Here is a 28,000-nt window from a genome sequence, read left to right as displayed (position 1 = left end):
GTGTCTTAGTTTACAGTACATCCTTGCTTGACTCTATATTTCTTTTCATGTTGAATGAAAACTTGTTGAACAAGAAACTTCTTTGTGTGCAGTGATACCTTGTTAGGCTCGACGTTTGTCTGTATGAGCATAGACAGTTTATAGAACTAGACATGTCATTACGCACAGTGAAACTTTGTTGTTGATGTTTATTTGTTTTTTAAGTGTGTTTACAAAGTGTATATAGTGTTACCTGGTTTGCCCAGCTACTTCTTAGCTAGATTGGGTTCCTTTATGAACATTGAAGCTATGTGAGATTGGATACAATTTTGTGTATAGTAAAACCTTATTTAACCATTAAGGTGTCAGACTTTGTTTTGACCTTTTAAGATTAGACACTTGTTGTATACAGTGAGGCCTTTGTAGATTGGCTTCTTGTTTGTGTATAGTGAAATCTTAATTACATCAAACTCATAATTGTATATACAGTGGAGCAACATTCCTTTTGGCAGATCGTTAACATTTTTTAAGAGCATAAGTTCGAATAAATGAATATTATTAATGCTACATATTTTAATATGTATACATTTCAACATAGGTTTCCATGTTAATTTACATAAATATCTTTAATATATGAAACTAAGTGTTATTTTATATCAATCGATATACATACATACTTTGGAAATGCCATTAGTCACGATCTGATGGTGATCTCTCATCGTAAATGGAGGTCGATACCTGATGAAACAGTCTACATCAGTATTGTAAAATATTGCTTGACTGATCAACCGAGACAGTATATCATACAACCACCCAGTATAAACTCCCAACGTGCTTTAGGTAGGATGTAAACAGATATATATTTCACGGGGCAGCGTGTACACTTGTGTAGCTGTAGTCAACCTTGTATAGCATTGGTGTATTGGTATCTACGGACATGTGAATAAATAATACATGCATGATCGGTATCTAATTGCTCACACATGTGTGTCAGTTTTATATGCATAGTGTGCGTCTAAAAAACTGTCTTGCTGTGTATGGATAATATTTATATGCAGTGCAGAACTGTAAAATTGTGATGTTTTCGTGTGTTGTATGAAGTGAAAAATTATGATTTTAGTAGTATATGGTAAATACAAAATAAAGACAAAATCACACGGCCTTATGTTATAGTATTGAACTAAATACAGCCAAAATATTCCTTACAGGTCACCTGTCTATAGCTATAGACCAGTTAAATAATGTACGTAACCTTATATTACTGGTTTATAAATAGTGTCACGTTGGTCTTCTCACTTGGGTGGTTTTTAAAAATGCGTATAGAATGCACAGTTTGTATAAAAAAAAACATTGATCTATGCACAACACATGTGTGTTGTTGATGAAAGTTCATAATTTAGATTTAACTATTACCAGAAAGGATCATTCTCCCTAGAGAAAAGAAATCAAGGTGTACCGGTGAAACGGTCCTAGATGAAACAATTTGACGTCATATATACTTGTGTTTTTATGTACAGTATGGCGACGTATACTAGTGTGCTCTACAGCAGACGTGTATGTATACTACCGAGATGACACGGGTGGCTGGCCGACGTCTTCATTGTGTCTAGACCACTAGGGATGTGAATAACCGGTCAAATGGTGAGCATCAGGACATACAGCCGCAGGAAATTCGTGAGTAAGTTTTGATGTTTGATTGTGAAGACGATGTGCGCTTAAAGAATTCTTTATTTCCATTCAATTATATACTTAAGTCTGCTGTGGACCTGTGTCACTCTGGTGCAAATCATCGCCAATAATCCAGTGCATTATACACACAAGCCAATGAAACCGGAAACCCGTGAGTTTACACTACTACGGATATTGTTGTTTCCTTTCATTGTTACTCAAAGTTATTAATAGGTTTAACTTCATCGTAAACCGCAAAATATTATGAATAATCGTATGAATTTTTTCCCAATGTCATGTGACAAGTGGAAAGTTCATTTTTGTATACGGTGTTCTATATAAGGAAGGAGGATTGTTTTATTCAAGACAATAAGTCTATTTGTTTACACAGTGTTCTGTACCAGGCAGAAAGCTTATTGGTTTGTTTACACAAGTGTTCTGCACTAGGTAGGGAGCGTATTTGTTTACACTGTGTTATATATGAGTTTATATGTGTAGGAAGCTTATTTGATTACTCGGTGTTCTATAGAAGCTTATTTGATTACTCGGTGTTCTGTAGAAGCTTATTTGTTAATGTGGTGTTATATATGAGCTTATGCGTTTACACAGTGTTCTGTAGCAGGCAGGAAGCTGATTGGTTTGTTTACACAGTGTTCTGTACCAGGTAGGAAGCTTATTGGTTTGTTTACACAATGTTCTGTAGCAGGCAGGAAGCTTATTGGTTTGTTTACACAGTGTTCTGTACCAGGTAGGAAGCTGATTGGTTAGATTACACAGTTTTCTGTACCAGGTAGGAAGCTTATTGGTTTGTTTACACAGTGATCTGTACCAGGGGGTGTTCTCGTTTCCCCCACTTTTTATATAACAAAGGAAAATGTTGGAAGACAATGGCAAACCAATTATAGTCTGTTTCATACTTACCCCACAGGTAACTTATCTGTGTGAAAGTTACCTGTGTGACTTGTAGCTTTGTTGGGTAAAAATAAGGTTTTAATACTTTTTTGGGGTTCAAATATCTTTATATATAATCGATATATTTTTTATACTTATACATATGTAGAGTTTACAGTCAAATATTTACATTACACTTTTAAACAGATGATATAGAATATAACAGCACTACATAAGAGTTCACAATCTATTACAATTTTAAAATACATTACCAATATTCACATATTAAGAATAGTAAAGTTTAGTAGTAGCAATCTGAAATTGGCCCCCTCAAATGTATATCATATCTCCAATTTAAAGTTCAAGTCCAACAGCCAAGAGGCAGACATTTTTGTTGTTATCTATCCCAAATGTAAGAGATGTTATCTTTATTTGATACTTATATATCATGTATTTTGAATTACGGGTGTGAAGTATGGGGTTATAGTCCTGCACCGCAGATTGAAAAAATACATTTATTTTTGAAAACCGTACTGGGTGTCTGGAAAACAGTAAATAATGTCATGGTTTATTTTGAACTTGGAGTTACCCTTTGCATATACAGCGTAGGATTGCCATTGTAAAGTACTGGCTGCAAATATTAAAGCCTAATAACTGTATTTTGAGGGCCTGTTACGATGAACTTTTAGAGCTTTATAACAGGAAACCAAATTGTGAAGCAAATTGGGTTTATCATCTGAGACGTGATTTGTGTACGTTGGGTTTTGGAGATGTGTGGTTGGCACAATGTGTACCAAATGAGAAATCTTTTTTATTATTATATATACAACGCATAAAGGATAGTTTTATTCAGGAAATGAGAAACATATTCGAGACATCTTCACAATGTTTGTTGTATAAACACATTGTTGACCGTTTTGATCTACAATAGTATTTTACAAAACCGCTATTTAGAAGAAATAAATGTATTCTTGCGAAACATAGATTGCAAGCACATAACCTTAATATAGAGACAGGTAGATATAATGCAGTGCCTCGAAACCAGAGATTGTGTACTTTATGTGATCTTGGAGATGTCGAGGATGAGTTTCATTTCATTCTTATGTGTCCTGTGTTTTTTAGAATTAAGAGTATCGTATATCAAGCCATATTATTTATATATATGATTAATATTTAAATGATTTTTAAAATTTATCATTACAAATCTGATTTTTTTTTTATAATGTGTTATTTAATCAAATATGATAAAACACCACCTTAGATAGAAGGGTTAACCACAGGTAACAACACAAGTAAAAACAGGTAAAACCACAGGTAAATACTGCCCATACTACTTAGAAACAGACTATAATCCTTCTAACAACAATCTTCCCCCCATGTTATTTTAAAAAGTGGGGGAAACGAGAACAAGCCTGTACCTGGTAGGAAGCTTATTGGTTTGTTTACACAGTGTTCTGTACCAGGTAGTAAGCTTCTTGGTTTGTTTACACAATGTTCTGTACCAGGTAGGAAGCTAATTGGTTTGCTTACACAGTGTTCTGTACCAGGTACAATGTGAGAAGCTTATTTGATTACTCGGTGTGCTGTATAAGTTTATTTGATTACGTAGCTTATTTTGTTAATGTGGTGTTATATATGAGCTTATGTGTTTACACAATGTTCTGTGCCAGGTAGGAAGTTTATTTGTTTACACAGTGTTCTGTACCAGGTAGGAAGCTTATTTGTTTACACTGTGTTCTGTACCAGGTAGGAAGCTTATTTGTTTACACTGTGTTCTGTACCAGGTAGGAAGTTTATGTGTTTACACAGTGTTCTGTACCAGCCAGGAAGCTTATGTGTTTACACAGTGTTCTGTAACAGGTAGGAAGCTTATTTGTTTACACAGTGTACTGTACCAGGTAGGAAGCTGATGTGTTTACACAGTGCTCTGTACCAGGTAGGAAGCTTATTTGTTTACACTGTGTTCTGTACCAGGTAGGAAGCTTCTGTGTTTACACAGTGTTCTGTACCAGGGAGGAAGCTGATTGGTTAGATTTCACAGTTTTCTGTACCAGGTAGGAAGCTTATTGGTTTGTTTACACAGTGTTCTGTACCAGGTGGGAAGCTTATTTGTTTACACAGTGTTCTGTACCAGCCAGGAAGCTTATGTGTTTACACAGTGTTCTGTAACAGGTAGGAAGCTTATTTGTTTACACAGTGTTCTGTACCAGCCAGGAAGCTTATGTGTTTACATAGTGTTCTGTACCAGGTAGGAAGCTGATGTGTTTACACAGTGTTATGTACCAGGTAGGAAGCTTATTTGTTTACACAGTGTTCTGTACCAGGTAGTAAGTTTATTGGTTTGTTTACACAGTGTTCTGTACCAGGTAGGAAACTTATATGTTTACACAGTGTTCTGTACCAGGTAGTAAGCTTCTTGGTTTGTTTACACAATGTTCTGTACCAGGTAGGAAGCTAATTGGTTTGGTTACACAGTGTTCTGTACCAGGTACAATGTGAGAAGCTTATTTGATTACTCGGTGTGCTGCATAAGTTTATTTGATTACGTAGCTTATTTTGTTAATTTGGTGTTATATATGAGCTTATGTGTTTACACTATGTTCTGTGCCAGGTAGGAAGTTTATTTGTTTACACAGTGTTCTGTACCAGCCAGGAATCTTATGTGTTTACACAGTGTTCTGTACCAGGTAGGAAGTTGATGTGTTTACACAGTGTTCTGTACCAGGTAGGAAGCTTATTTGTTTACACTGTGTTCTGTACCAGGTAGGAAGCTTCTGTGTTTACACAGTGTTCTGTACCAGGGAGGAAGCTGATGTGTTTACACAGTGTTATGTACCAGGTAGGAAGCTTATTTGTTTACACTGTGTTCTGTACCAGGTAGGAAGCTTCTGTGTTTACACAGTGTTCTGTACCAGGTAGGGAGCTTATTTGTTTACACAGTGTTCTATAGGAGGTTATTTGTTTACACAAGTGCCATGCACAAAGTAGGAAGCTTTTTTGATTACTTGGTTTTCTATAAAAGCTTTTTTGTTTACGCAGCCTATTTTTTACGTGGTGTTGTAAAGGAGCTTCTTTGGTTACGCAGTGTTCTACACAAAGACGGAAGCTGATTTGTTTATAAAACCCTGTTGTTCCAGTTATTTGTTGACGAAGCGTTCTATTCAAAGCAGGATGCTTATTTTTGTAACGCCGTGATCTGCACAAGGTAGGAAGTTATAAACCGTGTATTGTGTTCGTGATTGCCATTGTTTTCATTAGTACTTATAATTTAACGAGTACCATTACGTTATCCTTCGCTATAGAGTTACAGGTTAATTGTTAATTACATGAGTCGTGTTTATCAGTGCAATAATGTGTGACCTTATATTGACTAATTAATAGAACATGCTTGCATTGTGATTGGCAACTGCAAATCACGCCTACAGGGCTCGAACGAGACATAATAAATGCTACAGCTGGGCAGACTATCATTCCAACGTAGTATTTTGCTTTATAAACTACATTATGTGAAAATACCGATAATGTTAATTTGAAGAAGATACACGGACCTAATGATAATAACAATACATGATTATAATTTACTCATATAAGCTGTACTGTTTTTATAATAAACTGAAGTGAAATTGAACACGATAGGTGTACGTGAGTTGTTTATGTAGTACTACGTATCTAGTACGTTATTGATTTGCTATACATTTTTTTATGGCACTCCTGTTTAGTAGCATAATTATTACCGAGCATATTCACTGGACTTTTAACTATAGAACTACTTGTTTGTTTACAAATTACATAACAACCTGAATCGCTTGGTTGAATAGGACAGTGTGTCGGTGAAATCAAGTGTAAAAACACACAAATCAGTCTTTTGGGACAGTAAGTCATTTGCTACAGGAAAAACCGAGCCCGTAATCAAGAAACCGTTCTCAGACTCAAACATGGATTCTGTGGTCAAATAAACTTTCTTGTAACTGGCATAAAACCAAGCGTTGAAAATTGAAAACGGTATTCGGTTCTCTCCAAAACCGCAGACAAAATGTTATTTATTTTTATCACCAGAACAGGAATATAGGCTTGTACACAGAATCTCGGTTTGAGAATTAGAACAGTTTATCGAGTACTGCCCAAGGTGTGGAAGACAATAGCCCACAGCTTGATGCCAGACGAGTATACTCACTCACTGCAACAATTAGTGGTGATCAATAGAAGGAATTTCCATATTCCATGTTTTATGGAATGCTTTAACGTGATGGAAAACGCCATGTGTCACACACGAAGCAACAACTGTGACACACTGCCAGACCTAGGTATCTCTAAAATTTCCTTTTGAATTTAGCCTGTTTGGCTCTTATTTTTGTTTGTTTTTGTTTTTTGTTTACTTTTTCACTTTTGAGTTTCAATGTCGTTTCTTCTTACAGTAATCAAAATTATTTGTTTGCTTGGTTTCAGCAGGAGACTGGTGACAATGGACGTGAAGTGCCTTCACGAGCAAATCAGAGCCGGCGACGTCAAAGCTGTCCGCAGATTGACCTCCAATAGCGTTGACGTGAATAAGGTTTACTGTCGTGACACCGCTTTTAGCCTCGCTCTGGATCAGCAAAACGTCAATTGTGACATAGTAAATTTACTTTTGTCTTGTTCTCAATTCGACCCAAATTCAAAGAATCACTTTGACAGGACTCCTCTATTCTGTGCCGCCAAGCTTGGTAACATTGACATTGTGAACCACCTTTTGACACTTGGAGTCCACGTGGATCAGGCTGACCTTGAAGGAGTGACCCCTCTTGGGGCAACAGCTTGGTACGACGCGGCCGAGGTGGCTGATGCTTTGATAAGAGCGGGAGCGGATGTAAACCTATGTAACAAACGCGGTGAATCGCCCTTACTTCGGGCTTGTTCGAATAAATCTTTCAATGTTGCGAAAGTTTTAATGGAAAACGGATGTGACGTCAATAAACAGGCACTGGACTTCCAATCACCATTAATGGAATGTATCCCGTCTTCGTTTTGTACAAGACATCCTTGCGATATGACAGAGCTTCTCAGTCTTCTTTTAAAACATAATTGTGACACAAATTTACAAGACAGGTGTGGATGTTCCGCCTTACACCTAGCTGTGGAGAGAAATCAACTTCTGTCTGCCTGTATTTTAGCCGAGAACGGATGTGATATGGCGTTGAGAAATAACGACGGGTTGACAGCGATGCATATAGCCATATCGCCAGGACGTCAGAATTTCAAATTCGCGTCCTGTTTGATATCTTATGGGTGCGACCTTCATACTATATTTCCAGAAATTGACAGTGACAACGGACCAATAGCGTTGATTTTGAAAGGTATGACAACATCGCAAATGTCTCCAAAAGCGACGTCGACGGAACGTCGATTACTACTCAAACTTCTGTTGAGTGATTTAGACCACTTTAGGCTCTGCAAAGGTAAGCTAAAAAAACTAATGGATGACCACGTTCGAGACAATGGTCTTCACAGTGATCTGGACACCGTTGCAAAGTTTTGCCTTGACAGATCGCCTGATTCACTGCAAGGGATATCTAGGCGAAAAGTCAGACGCAGTCTTGGTCAAAGAATTATTCAAAAGGTTCATACACTTCCACTTTGTGCATCGATAAAACATTTTTTAACTTTTGGATTGAATCATTGTCAAACCAATCCAACCAGACTATTAGAACTACAACTAGCTGTTAAAAACGGACACGTGAAGAAAATTCTAGAAATGCAGAAGTCAGGCGTGGATGCAAACTTTCCATTCTTGGGGAACACTCCTCTGTTAGTAGCAGTAGAGCATGGTCAGGACGCATCTATGCAGGCCTTGATATCAGGAGGAGCAGATCCCAACGTCCATGGCTTCGAGGGAGATAGTGTGCTTCACATCGCAGCTAGATTCGGCAGAGAAAGCATGGTGGATTATTTCATTCAGTACGGATGTGATGTTAACGCCGAGAACAAGAAAGGGAATCTGCCAATCCACGATGCTTGTCAAAGTGGGAACTTTTTATCAGCACAACTCCTTCTGTCGAAAGGAAGTCTTATCTCGCTTCCCGATAACTGTGGGATCTATCCAATTCACTACATAGCTGCCAGCGGAGACTTGGAAACAATACGTTGTATACTCGCGAAAGATTCGTCCGTTAATATGGTCGATACATTAGGAAATACTCCTTTGCACCTCGCTGCTTCAAACGGGATCCTGTATCTAAGGCAGAACATCCATTTACCTTGGTTATACTCAAGTGAGCTGACGATGAACCTAGACATGATGAACATCATACACAGCGATAAGAAAACCCTTGGATCTGCTGCCAAGGCGAGCAGACGGCACAAGGAAATCGTAGAAGAACTAATAAACATGAGGAGTGATAAAGCAAGAGAGAACACAACCGGGCAGACGGCATTATCCGTTGCGCAGGAATTCGGATGTCTGGACTATTTTCAAATGGAAGATACAAACTTGACCTAGGACTGGACTTGCTGAATACGATTCAACCGTGACTATAGTGACAGAATGTGGAAATTTTGATACCTTATAATATTTATCTTTGAAATCACGGCTTCCGCTATTGATACAAATACCTTGGCAACACAGAAGGCAGCAATTACGCAGCTAGCTTTTTGATCGGTTGCTAACATAAACAAATCAGACCAATCACTAAGCTGAAACCTGTGATTTAAAGATTAAAGAGGAGCAACACCCGACTTCAAAGCCGGTCATTTTTGCAGATGCTATCGAGCGATTCTTCTGATTTACATCAAAGGATTTAACTATCCTACTTGTACCATCCGTAAGGTGGTGTGTACAGGGCCTGTAGTTTTGTCATGGTATATTCCAAGGATAAAGGGAAGATGTATGTATCGAGAACGGAACCTTTTTAATTTCTGAAATGAAAAATATTATCTTTAAATAATACTTTACCTCAATAATATTGTTTCTCAGAACATTGCAAACAACGACTGTTTTGAAACCATTCATATGATTTCTGTGAATTCAAATATCGAAATAAGCTTATCATATTCTTGAACCTGGGACATATGATTTTAGACATGTTGAAAGTGTAAATGAACCATCTTTGTACGCAGAGGGGATTTTCTTTAACAAATATTCATGTCACTGTTTTCATCTTGCTTGTAACAAGCATTTTCATTGGCTTACAATTTATGTTATCAGCCCATAAAGTAAAAAAAATGACGTCGCCGTTTGTAACGTCGCTTTTGATTTGCTGATACAGCGGCGTAATAATTTCTAAGAGAAAAGAGTCCATCAATGAAAGTGGATTTCCACAGGGATTGTGTAAAGTAGATTAATTTATAAGGATTGACTTGAATAAAAAAAAAATGTTATGGAGCTATAACCCCAAAAAACAGAGTGTACTCTCATCATACTATTTAGAGTACACTCCTTAAATAACAAACAAATATTAGATATATAAAAAGGGGTTTTGTGTCACACACGAAGTAACCGTCCTCGCCATAAACCTTTTATAAACAATAATTGTTGCGCCGAAGCGACGTATGTATTGTATTTTGAATTATTTAGCTTTGAAAACATGAAACATGCACAATTTTTCCATATGATATGTTAGGTTTAAAATCATCCATTATTATTAACACATCGGTATTGGTCAAAGTTGGTAAAAGGAAACAGAACCATATACATGAAACTTTGTTTCTAACATTGATTTTTTTTATCAAATCGATGGACTAGGCTCAATTACTCTTAATTAAAGTTCATATCTGGCTTTTAAACGAACTGGTAGATTATACATGTAGGTATATTCAAAAGGCTTCATTCACACATTGCTTATGTCATTTACTATATAGCCTTGTTGTTTGTGAGTAGTATGCCAACAATGAAACAGAACTTTGTTATTGTTGCTCAGCCAGGCGATAACAACGTGATAATTTTCAAGTACATAATGTTGTTCAATTAATATCTCAAATATCGATTTTGTCGATCTGTTTTACACCTTTACATGTACCAGTTGTTTTGTATACCTACATATTTTGTTAGAATAGACATACATTTAACAATAAAAATGACACAATGATGATGAAAATATAGCTTTTTATTTACATCAAAACATTTCTTATAGTGTGTATTCTGTTGCCTCTTGAAGGGAGACAACTCAAATGGCGATATCATAATATGTAATGTATTATTGATCATAATACCAGGTTGTGATGAAAATTAATCTATCACGTATGTTGACATGCCATTCCATTTATAAACAATAAAATCTCGATAGTATGCGCCTCGCTTATATACGGTAAAATCTCGATATGCCTTTTTCCGTTGCTTCATTAACCTCGTTATTTCGTCTTAATGGTTAAATTTTAAGTTTACAAAGTGACATTAATAAAAATTCCATATAACGCCTTAATTTTATTCCCCGAAAAATGGTGGGAGGTTTTTTTACGTTAAATATGCACAGCACAAATGCATTTTAATAGTATAAAAGCGAAAGTAGGAAAATTGAATATTCAATTTTTACTGTATCGTATTTGACAGCATCTTCAAAAGAATTTAATCCTTAAATCCGTATATCATATTATTAGAATTATGTATACTTTAATAAATTTAAGGCGTAAAAAAAGTAAGAAAACTCGCACATATATCACATTTGCAGCTAAATGAACAAACTGGTCGCGTTATAATATGATTACATTTTTTATGTCGCTTGTCTTGTATTAGTTAGTGATGAACGTATGTGAGGATACCGGTATACGGTTATTTTGGTCAAGCTGATGAGTGATTATTTTATTAACGAGAGTGTTATTGAATTAGCAAAAACAGTGGCATGGAAAAGTTCCCTTCCGGTTTGCTCGATGGCGCAGTAATATGTGTACAAAGATGAGAAGATTATTTCCAAATGAATAATAATCACAATAGCCATATCATTATTTTAAACTTGCACATCTCCCATGAAACGATCAAAAAGTCTCTTTTCTCGTATACGTCCTGATATATCAAAACTAACAATTTCTTAAAATACCAAATCTATTTACAGAAACACTGACAATGTCCACTGTTTCAAGTTACAATCATGACATCATAAGATTGGTATGTACTTCTACTCATCCCTTCATAATCGATTGGTAATATTTTGTTCATATCACACCTTGACTGCTAACGTACTATGTACATGTACACATGAAACCGTGCATCATTCCTCCATGTCAGATGCCATTTTATCACAGAAAAGTCAATATATGTATATCTTTATCCACTTCAGGTAAGTCGTCAGAAATGAACGTGTTCACCACACACTTATCGCTCCAAGAGAGTCCGTATAATATGCTGTATATACACACAATAAGATAATAGTCGAATGATGTCTTTTCCATACTGATATATATATCATGCAAACACGCTTAAATATGTTTTCTTCCTCACACTTGACTGACTTGCCCATCCCCTGTACGGTCGGGGGTGAAGAGGCAATGCGCACCGGACAGACACTGAACTAGCTGAACCTCGTTCTATAATTGCTGACACAAACAAATGTTCCGTTCAATATAAGGATGTCACTATTTCTTGGAAAGGTTGAAAACATTGGTACCGCTATTCCTGATAGATCTCCATTCCTACCTTACACATGTTTCTCAGTGTTTGGACGTTACCAAGTAACAACAGCTGATTGCAAATGGACACTTCTTGTAGGTCAGTCATTGTCATTGTTGATCCCCAATAAATAAACCGTTCTCCATGGCCGTTACAGTTACTGTTTACGCCTTTGTTCTATTTTATGTCGACGTGTTTGTAATATTATTGATAACAGAACGATTCTAACAAAACAAGAATTAGAAAGCACACAATACACAGTTGCTTTGTGAGTGTCTATTCTTCCAATTACAATGTGCTTTATATTGAGCTCTTGAAAATGGTCAAAATCACGTTACAAAAGTCGATTGACAATCAATGCATTTCTGTCCTTGATAGATAATTTGTAGACGATACAGAGATGCAGAATCTTCTATTCAGTAAATAAATTAGTTTACATCTATATTCCTTTATCTTATCTTTTGTAAGGCCTGACATTTGCTTACAGATACACTGTTTTTGCATATGCGAGCAATAGATATACTTCTGTGACTCCAAAGACTCTCACATCTGAAGCCAGGGTTGTTTATACAATACAGCTACATTGTTGAAGTCCTTTCCCGGGTAAACACACTGAATCTCCTACGAAGGTGAGCTCTGATCAATTTGGGCGACCCCAGAGGTGCGTGCGATAATGATAACTTCCTCTGGGCTTTGATGTGCGTGTCACGTTTTTCCAGTATCTGAACGAGATAGAAAATTAAAAAATAACAATAATTGGAGACAAACATTAAACATTGCTCTCATAACATGTCTTTCGCGTATATTTTTTGTCGAACCAACCAGAAATCGAACAACGAAGGACGCAAAAACTAAACATTCGTGTCAAGAAATCATGTGCAAATGAACACTTATGCTTAGCGCAAATTTTACTTTCGAGATTAACAGCCTGAAGACAAACACAAAGATAGGTCATATAGGTCTCAATGAAAATAAAAGTTAAAATAAAAAAATAAAAATGTTTCGAAAATAGTTTTTTGGTACTTAAAGCATAATGCTATTGCTGATAAACTAAAGATCCGGAAGGGCGATATGTTATTACGTCATCAATAACAATGCATTCGATCAGACCAAAACATCATTTGCTAAAACAACTATTATCTATATTTACATTTCATTTAAGTTTTACATCTTAATTTGTTGCTTAAATCGTAAGTTCGTTAGTTCTTGTAGAAGTCAGTATATTGTGTAAAGCGGCGACGTCACAACAGTAGTCACCTGACCAAATGATGTTTTATTCTCACTACACTTGTATTATCTATGCATTTCAATGGGAGGGTGAAGAGCAAGTGTACACGTCAGTGAATGCCTGTATCGTTAATAGCCATTAGCTGTCTTATATTATTTATATAGTTATGGGTTTGTACGAGATTTACACTCTCGTTTGTTTGGAGAAAAACATTTGTGACGGTTACAGTTACCAATATTTACCTTTCGGACAAGCATGTGGAAAATCTTCGTCACTCCTTCGGAATCTGATGACGCAGAACATTCGGAAAGCATGTACCCAGTGTTTCGCCATTCGATGTCCTCGGATTTTTGGTTAGAGACCGCCCTGGATTTGAAAAGTTACATAAATCTTGTAATATTCTACATAAATACCTTATCACAGTAAAACATTTAACCATTAAAAATGTACCTCTTGTCCATAAACAAGACAAGCATTACCACAAAGCAGAGTAAATATTTAAGTACAGTATATGTGACCTGGCTTTGTAGGTATCGCTTCAACTGCTGAAAATTAAACAGAAGTGGCACTGACTCTTATTTATGAATCAAAATGCATTCTACATAAAGTTATAGTCTGATATAATTCTGAACAGGAGGCGTCTACAAATCGAAAAATGCGATGTAGCACATTATGAACAATTGTCTGCAGCCCTTTTTAAAATTAAAGGACCTTAACTTTGAACAGAATATAGTTCAATACTTATTTATAATAATTATTTTCTATTTATTATTTATAATAACCATATGTTCAAATCCCAAATTATATCTCTTTCTTAAATTTCAATTTTTCAATAAATGGAAGGACCAAAAGCATGTATCGCCCAGCTTTCTCCAACGTTATGATTATGACGTCACAAATGTAATGCCATCATGATCACAACCCCATACCTATGGTCTGATAATTATTTGAATTGAAAATCGTATTTTTTTAATTTAATATTGTCTTACCGCGCGTGGTCAAGGTCGGATTTGTTGCCTAGTAATACAATTGGAATGCATGAACTACGTTCTTTTCTCAACCAATCAACGACGGATTCAGCCACGTCAAAACTCTGGCGGTCGGTGATGGAGTATACAACAACTGCGCCATCTATCTTCTGGAGACTCTCCTTTGAACCCGACTTTTTGTCTATGTTCTGTAATGATGTAATACCAAATACATTTTTGTCATTAACGAAGTGTCAAAACTTCACAAAAGATACAACTGATCATGTAGATCACAGATAGAAAATATCTTGTAATACACATTATTTAAAGAATTGTTTTCTATTTTTGGACAAGTTATGAGATGGAAACTCCGTTAAACGCGAACAATGGTTTGAATGTCAGAGTAGACTGAACATATTTTTCGACACGGAATACTATAAACTCTAATATGCTCTCCACCCATAATGAGGCTGTAATTATCAATTAAGGACTTTCGTTTAGGTGAATATGTGGCTATATGGACCTTAGAAAGCGATATTGACCATGACAAAATCAGGGTTAATACACATATTCATCGAAAAGTCATTAATTGTTATATAAGTTAATCATTACACAAGACGGGGCGTAAGCAAATCGTCAAAAGAAAAGTACTGCATTTGACAGAGAGTATTTTGATGTAACAATTGAAGTGACGTCATAAAGTGAACATTGACCTTATCTGTCTGAAAATATAAACACCGTGTCAACATGTCACATTACCGACCTCCCTGGTTATAATTCAACCATTGAAGATGTAAGGGGAAACAATCTATTATTTATCGCTAATAGATTTTTAATCACCTTTATTTTAAACGAGTAAAACGAGGTTAGAAAATCCCATTTATAAATACATTATATTTCATAAAACGTGACATTAAACATCAAAACAAAACCTGTTATTCTTTATTCAATTGGGCATTTTTACAATGACCTCTATACTGACCTTGCCACCAACATCAATGACCTTGAGAGACACTTGTTTGTCATCCAATGCGATGCTTCTTTCGTACGCCATTTCATCGCACTGCGCGTACTCGGTAAGGAATCTTCCGGTCAGAAAACGAACGACTAAAGCTGCAAAAATAAAAGCATTTGTTATTAATTTACAGCTATAACAAGGTTACAGTGTTTGTGATTTTGTTAATCGTGCTACTACTACAGTTATCTACGGGAACTCTTTTTAGTCATGCCAGCTCTGACCCCGTGCCAACAAGAAACAATCTGGGTGGTATCGAAACAATCACGTCAAACTAAACGTCTGTCTGACCTCTGACCTTTAAAATCGACAACAAGTGTGTACTACACGATCAGTAGTGGTAGACTTCTGGTTCCGACATTCCTCGTTATATTTAGCGAAAATCATTAGCATATATAAAATATTTATGTACACGTCAAATGAAGAAGTGAGGAAATTAACTTCATGTGGTCAAACAAAAGAAAATCCAAAAAAACATTAAACAGGTCAGAGGTTCGTTGTATCAAGGTCATACAATACAACACTCCCATTCCATGTACTGTCACTACATACAAGTTGAAAAAAGCTATATAATATACCGTAGACAAAATCAATACAACAAACAAGACCCAACATAAAATCAAAGACAAGGATGAGTTCCTACAAAATCAATAGAGACAACGACAACAGGTGGTCCAGGTAAGGAACTGTTTGCTGCTTCATAGGTGGTACTCATCATGATGTATCTCGTCAAATTCAGTAAACATACCCAATCCTGATAATCTTAATCATAATTTCGTAGGTCATATACAAATCTTGATACCTCTAAATATATCTTCATACGAGTATTTTTTTCATTACAGCTGGTCAAGATCAAACATCTTTAATATCGTCATTTTTCACCGTCAGAGGAACCCAAAGACACACACGTAAAAACGGTTACTGATACAGTGAGCCAAAAATAAATCATAATGTACCACAAAGCTGTAATAACTGGTGAAAATATGGGTGTTTTGCAATACAGGTGGAAGTGAGATTTTTTACCACTGCATCATCTGTTTACACTGAACACGTGTCACTATAATGTAATAACAGGCCTGGCACATTTACCAGAAGAAGAAAAAAAGAGAAAAACACCCACATCAAATTCCGAAAAGAAACCAAGGCAAGACACAGTGGCAATTATCTGATAAGCATTTAATGTATTCACTCAAATACGATTACAAAAACAACGTGTTGCTCAACAGCGCTAACATGAATGTCAATCATCAAATTATAGTTAATACTGTAACGAAAATTACAAGATAATATTATAACATATCTGAGTACCTATAAGACCTTACATAATAAAACCATATACCATTAGATCAATGTTTGTTGTAGAAATATTTTAAAAAGGATTCTCATCAAACAATTCTGAGGAAGAGAGGAGATGACGAAATGTTACAGATGTTAGTATCTTAATTAGACACAGATACAATAGAAACCAAGAACAAAAGAATCAGGGTGAAATCTGAGAAGCGGAGATGCCAACGCACACGTTTGTACTACACAGGGTAAGTAAAATAGCAAGATTACACCATCTTCAGTTACATCTATCATACCTTGTAATGCAGTCAGATAAACTAAGGTTGGTTGGTGTTTGGGTGTTGCCTTCTTATATAGCGATACTCCATTTCTTAACCCGATAACTTCCAATCGTGCATAAGTTAAGTGTAGATTAAGTGGATATAGCAAAACCATCAGGATTCAACCTCAACAAAAATAAGTGAAGCTACATAGGAGGTCAATTGAAGCGTTACATATCAAGCATGTTCATCATTTTTTCAATACACAACAAACTAGGCACGTGATCATGAACACGTGATGTGATCATGAACACGTGATCATGAACATATTGATCGCCTTGATTCTGTTGTAACAAGCTTTTTAAATGTAGTGATAAGACCTGTATTTTGCTTTAAACTGTCTGCAAACCTGTTGGTTCTTTCGTGTTATTTGTCTGGTCATCTTTAATACCAAAGCATGTAGTTTCATCATCATGATTACAGGTTTAATCGGCTGTGTAGCAAAGTGGTGATGTTGTTAGTTGTGTAGGTTTTCGATGTCTGCCCGGTTGTTTTAAATGTTGTGATTAATTAAACTTAATGAATTGTTAACCCAAAATATCCAAATGATATCAAGATTGATTGATCTACAAATTTAGAAAATAAAATGTTTGTTTCAACAATTTGAATCTATAAATACTAATTGTGATTTGTTTGTTTTTCATCTTATTTATAAACTTCAATATTGTTGTTTTCATCAGCTTTTGAACAGTTGAAAACTAAAAAAATAAATATATAAAGAACAAAAATATTTCACAACGTCAACACACATACAAAATAAAACTCGAGCATGATTGTCGAGAGGCCGAGGAACAAAGCAGACACCAACGAAAAGAAATAAGGAAAGATTAAAACACAACAAGAAGAGGAGGGACACCAAACACCAAGACTTCATTACTTTAATGACATAATACTTTTGAAGAGGTGTTTACAAACTGCCTACAAAATCTGCATCTCATTAGACGAAATATTATCACTTTACAACTTTTCGAGCTGGAATGTTTACTTAACACAGCATGAAGCTGACGGAACCGAACACTAGTGCAATATGGCCTTCAAAACGGAGATAAAATAGTGGTTTTGTTTAAATGTTTACAACACAGGTGGGCAGAGGGACTAGTGCGTTATAGGCGTACGTGATGCTGAAAAATACGTCCACGATCTCCTCGAAGATTAAGGTTCTTTAACCATGTTTATTTTTACTCGTTTACAGTTATTATATCTAATTCCCGTATTACACTTCAAAGGATTGGATATCAGTTTAAGGCCATTCCCAACTGTGTGTAGGTCCCATCTTTGCTTTCAATCATTGATGTTTATTTTGTTACTTATGCTAATTTAGAAACCATTAAATAGTTTGGTAGATTCATGAATAACAACTTTAAAGAATGTATGCATTTTTTTAATAAATAAACGAAAATCATCTACCTCATAGAGAGAGACCCCATTCATAGGTTTTAGTCTGTTGTCTGGTTCCGTTTGATATATCCTGTTGATGAAAATGAAGTACAATATTGTCCATCTCATATGTAGAGGAGAAGTCCCGAATCCCAGTAAATTAGTGTTTACGTGTGTATTACTGGTACATTTTTATCATTTAATTAGATTTACCAGGACTAGATATAAATGAGTATCTTAAAATCCTATATGATAAGATGTAATTTTCTTTTATTCACATGCAATTTATCCGGGAAATATTTTTCTCACTTTCCCTTGAAATAGAAATGTCTGTTTTATGACCTTATCATCTCTCTGCTATTATAAACGACACTCCATAATTTACAAATGTTTGTCTTGCACTATAAATGCCACTGTCTGCAGTAAGAACAGAAACAACGTTTTAATTGACTTCCGTTTGCACACGTGTATCATATCATAAACTCTCTAGTAACTGGGTCAGTTGACTTTAGATCTGTCTGTGAGTGGAAATGAAGTATGGGTTACGTAATGATCTTCAGAAACGCCAACGTGTTGTGAAAGTTTATGCGACCTTTATGTGGGAAAGGTCTTCACTGAAACATGTTTAAATTACTTCATATCTGATACAAGGAGCTATCCGGTTTATTGTTAACATATTGGTAACATTTACTGGGCTCTGAACTATTTAAACATATCGGAGTTGAAGAATTTGACAAATTGGATAATACAGTGTTTGTGAATTTCTGTTAATGAAATGGCTAAGCGTCACGTTACATTGTAGAATTGGCATAGAAACACCTTTTGAAAATTTGTTAAATGTCGATGCAGGAAGCAAAACAATTCAACTACTTTACTGTTCCATAGTGTCATTTAAAGAAATATCTTACCGAATGTGCCAAAGACGTTATTCAAAGCCTTCATTCATATTACTTGGGTGTAATTTTGGCGTCGGCGTTGCAGGTCTATATTGCTGCGATGTTTAATTGTTGTATTTTTTTTATTATAGCTAAATGTAAGTTTTGTATCAACGTTAGAGTATGGAATAATAACTAGAAATACTATAATATGTTTTAAAACAGTGGTGTGTTAAGTGTGGATGTTATGTGGATGAGTAGATGTGTATTGGGCCGGTATGACTTTCTAAAGAATGCTAGGCCTATAACCGGATCGAACAGTTCCTTTAACCGATGAATGTATACTTATAAAATAAAGAAAAACGTTTATTGTCTAAATGTACGAGTAAATATGAATTTTTAGAGCTAATACGAAGATCACGTGTTTATCAAACAAAAAGGGTTGTTTTGCACGGACCCACCTGCAAGTGCGTCGGTAAAGGTTGTGTTCAGAATTCAACATAATCAATCAATGCATATATACTTCAAGCTAGAAAAGTCGGTTAAAAATTATTAAACCAGCTCTGCAATGCTATTTCTGGTCAAACTGAAATGTATTAGTACTACCGGATTTAGCTACAATGCCACTCTACTATATAAAAATCCAAATAACTAGAATAAATTCAAGTCGTAAATTACATTTCGTTTGAGCTTTCACAATCATTTTCTAATTTATTAAGTTCCCCTTCTTTAGCTTCGTATTCTTTCTAGAAATCGTAGAGTTCCGCTCCCGATACACCTATCTTCTCTTCACCCTTGAAAAATGTCTTGACAAAATCGAATGCTTGCGTTAAACTTTTTGATTAGTTTGGTTTTAGGTATAGAAACCTGACCTATTGATTGGCTGCTACATTTCCTCACAGAGGAGCTACACCGAACTTCCATGCCGGTTGATTTTACCGTTACAATGCCGCGAGATCCCCTTGATCTCAACTAAAGACATCGGACTAATCTACTGGTATCATTCGCAAGGCGTCGCTTATGGAGTTTCTGATTGTTTTTCAGGACATATTCCAACGATGAAGAAAAGATATGTATATCGTGAACGGGACGAATGAATAACGAAAATGCTTCATATTTTGATTTCAGAAACCAAGACAATAAATCTGTTCAGCACTACTAAATCATACGTGATATAACTCATCTTCAAGTCATTTACTTCACTTTCCTCAATTCCGTCTTTGTGTATTGCAGAGTTATCTTCTCTTGGGAGCAGGTATTGATTGTAACGTCACTTGTTTGTGAGAGTAACGTCATCAATTTTTGAGAAAACGACGTAATTTTCTCACATAGACTAAGGACGTAACAATCAATCCCTGCTACCAAGAGAAGATAACTCTGCAATACGCAAAGACGGAAAAGCAACATGGATATCACATCTGCTGCATACCACAGCTGATTAGCTCGACGAACTAGTGTAAAAAATAGGGACATTCCGAACATAATTACGTAGCTTCATGGCGTCGTTCGCTTGGTTTGGTGTCTCCTCTGTTCTTATATTTTATGACCACTTTAATCCCGAGTCACCCCTTACGTGCTGACCTGTTCTATTGATGGTATATATATTTTCTAATTCCCTTCACAATCATTAACAAAAAACCCAGACAAACCTGTTTTGCCATTTCTTCATTACACTTTCACGAGTGCGTTTTTTGTTCTATTGAAATTAAAAATGATAAAACTAATGTCTTGGTGCATATACTATCTTGCTAGTGTTAACGGCTATGTTAAAGATGGCTGATATGCATTAAGCTAGCTGAGATTTTCGTGGAACGTGGCTATTAAATTTCCTATTTCTGTAGTACATGACGCGAATTTTGATTAAATTGATAAGAGTAGCGTCCTGTTGTCCAATATTAATTGCAAAATGTTCCGAACGTCTATGTAACCTGGTGCGGTTCGAAGACATGCACCATTAAATATGCATGTATAGCACCAGTGCAGAAATCTATGTTTTATGTAGTCATCATTTCTACAAAACAAAAACATTTTAAAAGACAGTGTCAATGTTCTACAACATCAACTCACCTTTTCAATGAAATTGATCTTAACTGTTTGACGTTGAAATCAACTATTTAATGTTAGAATTCGCTTATTTTCAGTTCAAAACTTCTGCGCTTCTAATTGTTTACCTCTAAACCGACTTATCCTTTTCCTCGACTTGCTAAAACCTACTAAAGAGACTAATTAGGAGCTGGTGACACCTACTTTCTGAATGGGATAATGTGAAGTATGCTAATCTTTCTTGTTTACCTACGAAATACTTTAAATTCGATACAAACTGTTTTGTTCATCTTGTTCATCTTTGAAATTGGCGATCAGACCAAAGTGGAAAAGTAGAGAAACACACAAGTTTATAAGAAATTGACAAAAAATTGTCTCTATGATGTAAGTTCTGTACTAGTGTTTGATAACTCTGTAATCAATTTCCAAAACAAATATGATTTAAAAATTGATTCTTTATCTCGCTGTAAGACAGCCCACAGACTAAGCACGCATTTAACGTCTATTTTTTTTTGTCTGTGTTGCTTGTCTGATTCTCAAACTCGTTGTGATTCTTCTATATTTCTATACAAAAAAGATAGATGTTCTTCATTCAGCAATAGACTCAAATGTATTTGTGGCATAAATGCATTGCATATACAAGGATATATGTAGTGGTGCAATGCATTAAATTTACATAAATATATAATAAAGGAAACTAGTGACATTTCAAACTTAAATTCAGATTTCACGATATCAAAGGCGGACGTTACTCCTGATTAAATAGTTATTGTTCCGTATCTCATTCGCAATATTGTTTAATGTCCTCGTCGACGATCTAAAAACCACGTCAGCAGTTCCACTACATATTGTGCTTTCCTACATGGCGTTAAGTTATATAGGTACGATAACTAGGAATAGTTGGGTCGGTAGCGGGAACTGACCACTACTCAACTTGACCCTTCCATAAAGTATGCATAAACAACCAAGACATATCGGCTCTATAGATAAGTGGTTGTTATTACTGGCCTGATACACCAGCCGTTTACTTTTAAACGTCAATAGGTTCTATGTAAATCTGATGGACGTAGTATTGTTGAATTTCACAGATAAATAAACTCCACTTAAGGTTCCCCGCATCCTCGATACCCATGGGTTACGTCCACTTTAGCGAAAGTGGGCGTAACCCATGGATATCGAGGATGGGTTCCCCGTATCACTGCCAAAAACTGTAACGATGCATTAGCAAGGATCATTTTTCTGGTATGACGATAAACAATATCCGAAAAGAAAAACAAGCATTGCGGGACTCTTATGAAAAACAACTTACATGAAATAAACAAAATGTAATCAACAGCAGTGTTTCTGAGTGTACAGAATCAGCGCAGATAGACCATGGTTCGAACCCCGAACCTCAGATTGTTATACTAGTTGTACGGTCAACGTTCAGATCATTGTAGATAACAGAAGAGCCCTGGACCAGTTACGCTACACATACATCCAAAATGAAATTAAGATGAGGTATACACGAAGATATAGTCGAACGCTTTGTATTTTTCAGCACTGGGACATGCATCCTTAACAAAAACCATTACAGACTACAGACAGTCCCCCGCCCCCCTTCCTTTTCTATACAACCTAATCCCCTCCTCTGTCCAGATGATCTACTCTCCCCCTCTTTACAGCAGGCATTGAAGTATGGGCATCCAATATCGTTTTACCACGATACCGTAAATAAAAAAAGTTATTTTGGTCACACGGCGGCAACGGTGACGACGTCTGATGTTGGTTTGATAGACGATTACAGACTACCGTGCTCCCGATTTAAACGATTCCACGATCTACCTGTCGTTTTGGAATGCCGACAGTCCTATTTCCAGGGAACCATTTTGGAATCTATTTCCCTGCCAAAACCTCGGCATAAGCCCGTCAAGTTTCGTTACGGGAAATCACTGTTTGTCACTACAATACCAGTCAACTCAAATAGACCCGAACCGAACTAGCCGATTGTATTTTGATAGCTCTGAAGAATTCTTGAGCCGTTAATCTGGGTCCTGTCAGATAGCGTTTACAGCTATCTCATACGGACGGTATTTTGAGTCACAATTCTGAAGTATTAACTTTTATGTTTTTTAAGTAATTTTAAGAATAAATCGGCCACAACAAATACATGTTTACCTAATAAAACATAGAAGTTATCAGTTTATAATGGTGGCCCAAGCTTTCCTCTGTTATCTCGTGCACAACAAGCTCCAAAAGTACGCGTGTGGCCATATTTAAGTGCCCAGCTTCGTTTTAAAGTACCTGTTAATTTTACAAGTAAAACTCTCGTCTGTGAAGAGAGATAATTATGTAACAGTAATTCAAAAAGTACACACGAAACATGATATTGCTTAATTATCTCTGTTTTTGTAAACACTTTAACAAATACTTAAGTCATCTAATCAAATTGTCGCAGTCTCTTTAAAATACATGTATGTTTACCTTCAAACAAAATAATGAAACCATACCGGCGAAATCCGGGTATTGGAATTTATCTTTCCGATTTCAAGGAAATAACCGATTTTTTTTCAACTGAGACAGGTAAACTCGCCGATTGGTATTCCGAATCCGGGTGGCAAAAATTGTCTTTGTGATTTTCTGGTAGTGAACGATATTATTTAACTGAAACAGTTAAGTTCGCCGAGTGTAATTCCGAATCCCCCGGTAGTACAAATCGTCCTTTTGATGTTATGGTATATAATCGAAATTAATTCAACTGAAACAGATAGGTTAGCTGATTGGCTTTGAAAATCCAAATAGCAAAAAATATCGTTATGTTTTTTTGGTAGATGACTGAAATGTATGTACTGCAAACTTATTTACTAATTGGTATTACTCCTATACTAAGATGTTATTCCGTATAATTTCCTCCGCAGAAGATTTTGTATGGCTTAAAGTCAGTTTTATGTGACAAAAACATCTTAGTTCGATCAGTGTACTGCTCTGAACGTATCAACAAATGGAAAATCTTGGTTCGGTTACGTGCCAAGGTACTTGGTAATATTATTATAATCTGTAGAACGTGATGGAACCCACTGAACGTATCAACAAATGGAATATCTTGGTTCGGTTACGTGCCATGGTACTTGGTAATATTATTATAATCTGTAGAACGTGATGGAACCCATACCCGCACTTCGGTATAATGGCCACTGTGTGAATATTTCCCAGTTATAATTAAATCGGTTTCTGTTACGAGACCAGTGTGATTTTCGTGAAACATTCTGACACCGGTTAAACATTCTGACACCGGTTAAACATTCTGACACCGGTTAAACATTCTGACACCGGTTAAACATTCCCTGTATATCACAGTGTTCTTTCAGGGTACATACGGAAATGAATAGCAACAGTCACTCTACGAAGAGAGTTCTATTTATTCCCTGGACTGTCTGTCAATCCTCTTACAGTTACATCGGCTGGAATTGGTTACCGTGTCAATACTTCTAGAGAAGAAGGTTTTCTTTAATCATGTTATTTAAACACGTGCCCGGTCCTGATGCTGTATATTGCAGACCTTGCTTTATTGAAACTTTCGTTTTGTTCTGGTTTAATTATTGTTATAGGAAAGTCTATAGCCTTTCATAAATTACTGAATATTCATGAGTACCAGTCACTTTGTTGCCCTTGGAGATGTCAACTCATTGCAAATGTGTATTAGTACTACAATATGAGTGCGAACTTTTCAATATAATCATTTATATTTGAAATAATACTTTACATCGATTTAGTTTTCTGGATTAAAGGTTATTAACATTGTTTTGGCCAGTACAATAAGCTATTGACAACATATCTCTGGTTAGAACTGTTACAAAGGGTGTTATAACCACCTTTCCCTTTACACTATATTCTATGTATTCTATGTATGTGTTTCGGAACACGTGATACCTTCATATTTCCATTCTTTTGTACCGATGAAGGGTTCTTAATCGAAATGGCCATATAGTGCAGCAACATGTTTACTTTTGCTTTCTACATCTACAAACAAAATTTTCAAAAACGTGCAATATTACTTCGTATCTTTCTATTGATTAGTTTACTTATAAATAATATATAGCACACTTTCTTCAAACAAAGTTAAAAAATGCTGGTCTAGTATATAACGAAAAACAGTGCAAAGGATTAGTTTGATTTTGCTTTGTTTTACGTCCTTGGCAGGTTTTTGTGGTGAAGAAAACTTGACTGGAGTTCCCGGAGAAAAAACACCGACCTGCTGCCAGTACCTGGCGACCGCCTCACGTATAGGCCTCGTACCCGACCCAATGGCGGAGGGCTAGTGATCATAGACGGACAGACACCGCGGCCCCCAGTACAAAGGATTAGGCACAATTTATTCCGACATTATTTTTACGCCACCCTTTTTCCTAACATACAATATTAGGAACACTAAACAATGTAGAAAATATTAATTTAACATATACTTGTAGTACAGACTAGAAAAAATACAAATAGTGTGGAAATGTGAAAATGACCAGCTCTTTACCCACCAAGCCTAGCCAAGTCTTTCTCACTTAAAATGTCCATCAATCACATTCCAAAGCGATTTGTCATTTCCACACAGTTGCGATTAGCGGTATCCTACAAACATCATTGGCTNGGGGGGGAATGAAAATGAGTTGAAATTCTTGTTGTTTTAATTCATAGGAAATCTAGACTGGTAAACAAATGTAGACCCGTGATAATACAGACAGCTTCTCGCTGTTTACTTTTAAGATAATATACAGCCAACCCACCCGTCAGCCACACTCATACTCTGGTACTAGTAAGACACATGTTTTATCATTTTTAAAACAAAGTCTTCCTTTTAAGCTTTACCTCAGCTTCCCTTGAACACATTTTGTTATAACAGATTCATATTAATGATATCCCTATTTCGCTTTATAACTAAACGTAACATCTTTCTGCTTGTGATTATTGGGAAGTTCACAATAGTTCCTATTCCCAAATCGAAAGCTTCATCACTTGTCATTTGTGCTTTAAATCAGAATGACATTTGATTTTTTTTCTGGATTGAAGGTAACAAACAATGTCTGGCCGGTATATTGAATGATTTAACATCTCAGTTTAGAATTGTTTTCATTTCAAGACACAATGACGAAGAGCAGTGCAATGAGTTATCATGAAGGGAAAGACTGGATGTTTAACGAGGAATAGTCTAGGGCATTCAGTGGTTAGTTAAGGACAAGATATTACCGATCACAGCCGATAAACAAGAACACAAGAAATATTTCAATAAAGCAACGTCCTTAATTTTCAGCAACAGGTACGGGCATTTGTTTAAATAACAGAAATTAAAATCCCTCTCCTCAAAAAATATTAAAAAGTTACAATTGTTTTTGTAATTATAAGACGATTTACAGTCTACTGACCGTTGTAGAAACAACGTTAGAATGGCGTGTTATAAGATATGCGCATACAAAGATAATCATCAAATACTTTAAATCTAAAATATCGAGAGATAATATTTTCGCTTAATGCGCTGATGACATTTCTTTGAGGTTTCACTTTAAAGCGGCCTTTTAGAGTCCACATCATCCGTAGACATACTTTTATGATACCCAAGCTTTTACGAAGACATAAAAACTCTACACAAGCAAGCGCTTAATCCATGAGTACAGCTTAGCGCGAATTCAAATATTTTGCTAATATTCAATTAAATTAGAAGCATTAAACATCGAACATTTTTGTTATTTGCCTCTCTCTCTCTAATGTTTAACTTTCGCAAAAAGCATTATTTGACCGCTCAATCCTAAAAATGACTTATTCTCGAAACCTTAATGCTTTACAGAACGTGTTTACGCATATCACACTACGCCCTCGTGAAACGTGATAAACCTCTGTGAAACGAAGAATCTTGTTTCCCTACAGTAAGCTATAGGGCAATACATATTTTACTATGCCGAAAAAACCCGCAATAACTCATGTAGAGATGATCAGGTTGACGAGCCATTGTTGTCGTCTGCTTCCGTCATTCGCAGCTAAGTTGTGCCAAGTAGGCTCTTGCAGAATTTTCTAGAGAGGCTCCGACTAGGGGAAATGTGATCGGGGAAACTTGAGGTCTTGAGGGCGACATGATGTTTTATTACCTCGTCACGTTACCAGTATCATCCAATCAGACCGATGTAGTTAATAAGATAATGAAGCTCATCCATATTGGTTTGAATTTATCACGTGACAACTTGCACTCAGTTTATTTTGATTTTGATATAGTGCATCTTTAACATGAATTGAGCTCATATAGTCATCAACTGAGACTCGTGTGCACAAAGAAGAATGTCATACTGATTCCGTGAACCCTTGTTCACCTTATCCAAATGAAAATGACAATTACTAGTAGTTCTCCTTGTTCTTGCGTAATTCAAAAACATTAGGGTCACACTTGAACCTACAACTGTCGTGGGTGGAGACTTAGAAAAAAAGGAGGGCGGAATGTTGCGGAACTGGACTGGTTCGACCGTCGTTGACCAGGAAGCTCAATTGGTAGAGCGTTCGTTTAGAGTTCGGAGGGTCCCGGGTTCGAACCGCGGTTTGGCCGTGCATTTTTCCATCTCCTGTTACATATAAAACAATTCGCGTCTAATAGTACAGTAAAGATATATAGAACAACTCGAGTCTAATGTTACAGTAGATTTATAGACCAACTCGCGTCTAATGGTACAGTAGATCTAGAGAACAATTTGCCTCTAATTATGGTACATGATCTTAGTCACCTGACAGTACCGTGTTGATCCCCTTGTTACGAGTACACGATCCG

The 28,000-nt window shown here is 36.1% G+C and overlaps 2 protein-coding genes across 7 annotated transcripts in view; one reads left to right on the top strand and one right to left on the bottom strand.

Moving 5' to 3' along the window:
* The first annotated feature begins 1,309 nt into the window (after positions 1-1,309).
* Positions 1,310-9,740, top strand: LOC110448441 (ankyrin-3-like). Of its 5 annotated transcripts, none has more exons than XM_021494688.1 (2): positions 1,310-1,653; positions 6,988-9,740. In XM_021494688.1, exon 2 carries the CDS (start codon positions 7,001-7,003, stop codon positions 9,011-9,013), a length of 2,013 nt encoding a protein of 670 aa, XP_021350363.1. In that variant the 5' UTR covers positions 1,310-1,653; positions 6,988-7,000; the 3' UTR covers positions 9,014-9,740. The 5 variants fall into 5 exon arrangements, with proteins under 5 accessions (XP_021350363.1, XP_021350361.1, XP_021350362.1 ...); XM_021494686.1 differs by having other exon boundaries at positions 6,985-9,740; XM_021494687.1 differs by having other exon boundaries at positions 1,310-1,657.
* Positions 9,741-11,810: 2,070 nt separating this feature from the next.
* The window catches only part of LOC110448440 (ras-related and estrogen-regulated growth inhibitor-like), a 31,287-nt gene continuing 15,097 nt past the window's right edge, over positions 11,811-28,000 (bottom strand). The window contains exons 2-6 of one of the 2 annotated variants that reach the window (XR_002462726.1): positions 15,291-15,421; positions 14,330-14,517; positions 13,583-13,706; positions 12,465-12,834; positions 11,811-12,422 (exon numbers count right to left, since the gene is read on the bottom strand). Coding sequence is in view for 1 of the 2 variants with exons in the window: in XM_021494684.1 (XP_021350359.1) it covers positions 12,691-12,834; positions 13,583-13,706; positions 14,330-14,517; positions 15,291-15,421 (587 nt within the window). In the remaining variant the exon portion in view is untranslated. Of the gene's footprint in view, positions 12,835-13,582; positions 13,707-14,329; positions 14,518-15,290; positions 15,422-28,000 lie in introns of both variants that reach the window. The other variant, XM_021494684.1, reaches the window with a different exon arrangement.

This window comes from Mizuhopecten yessoensis, unplaced genomic scaffold (genome assembly GCF_002113885.1).
Source record: "Mizuhopecten yessoensis strain PY_sf001 unplaced genomic scaffold, ASM211388v2 scaffold4033, whole genome shotgun sequence".
Lineage (NCBI taxonomy): Eukaryota > Metazoa > Mollusca > Bivalvia > Pectinida > Pectinidae > Mizuhopecten > Mizuhopecten yessoensis.
The sequence above is the reverse complement of the archived record's forward strand: the minus strand, read 5'-3'. Positions and strand labels throughout refer to the sequence as shown.

What these genes read in the sequence shown, in the direction of transcription:
- LOC110448441 (XM_021494688.1), top strand. Translation starts at nt 7,001, where the DNA reads ATGGACGTGAAGTGCCTTCACGAGCAAATCAGAGCCGGCGACGTCAAA.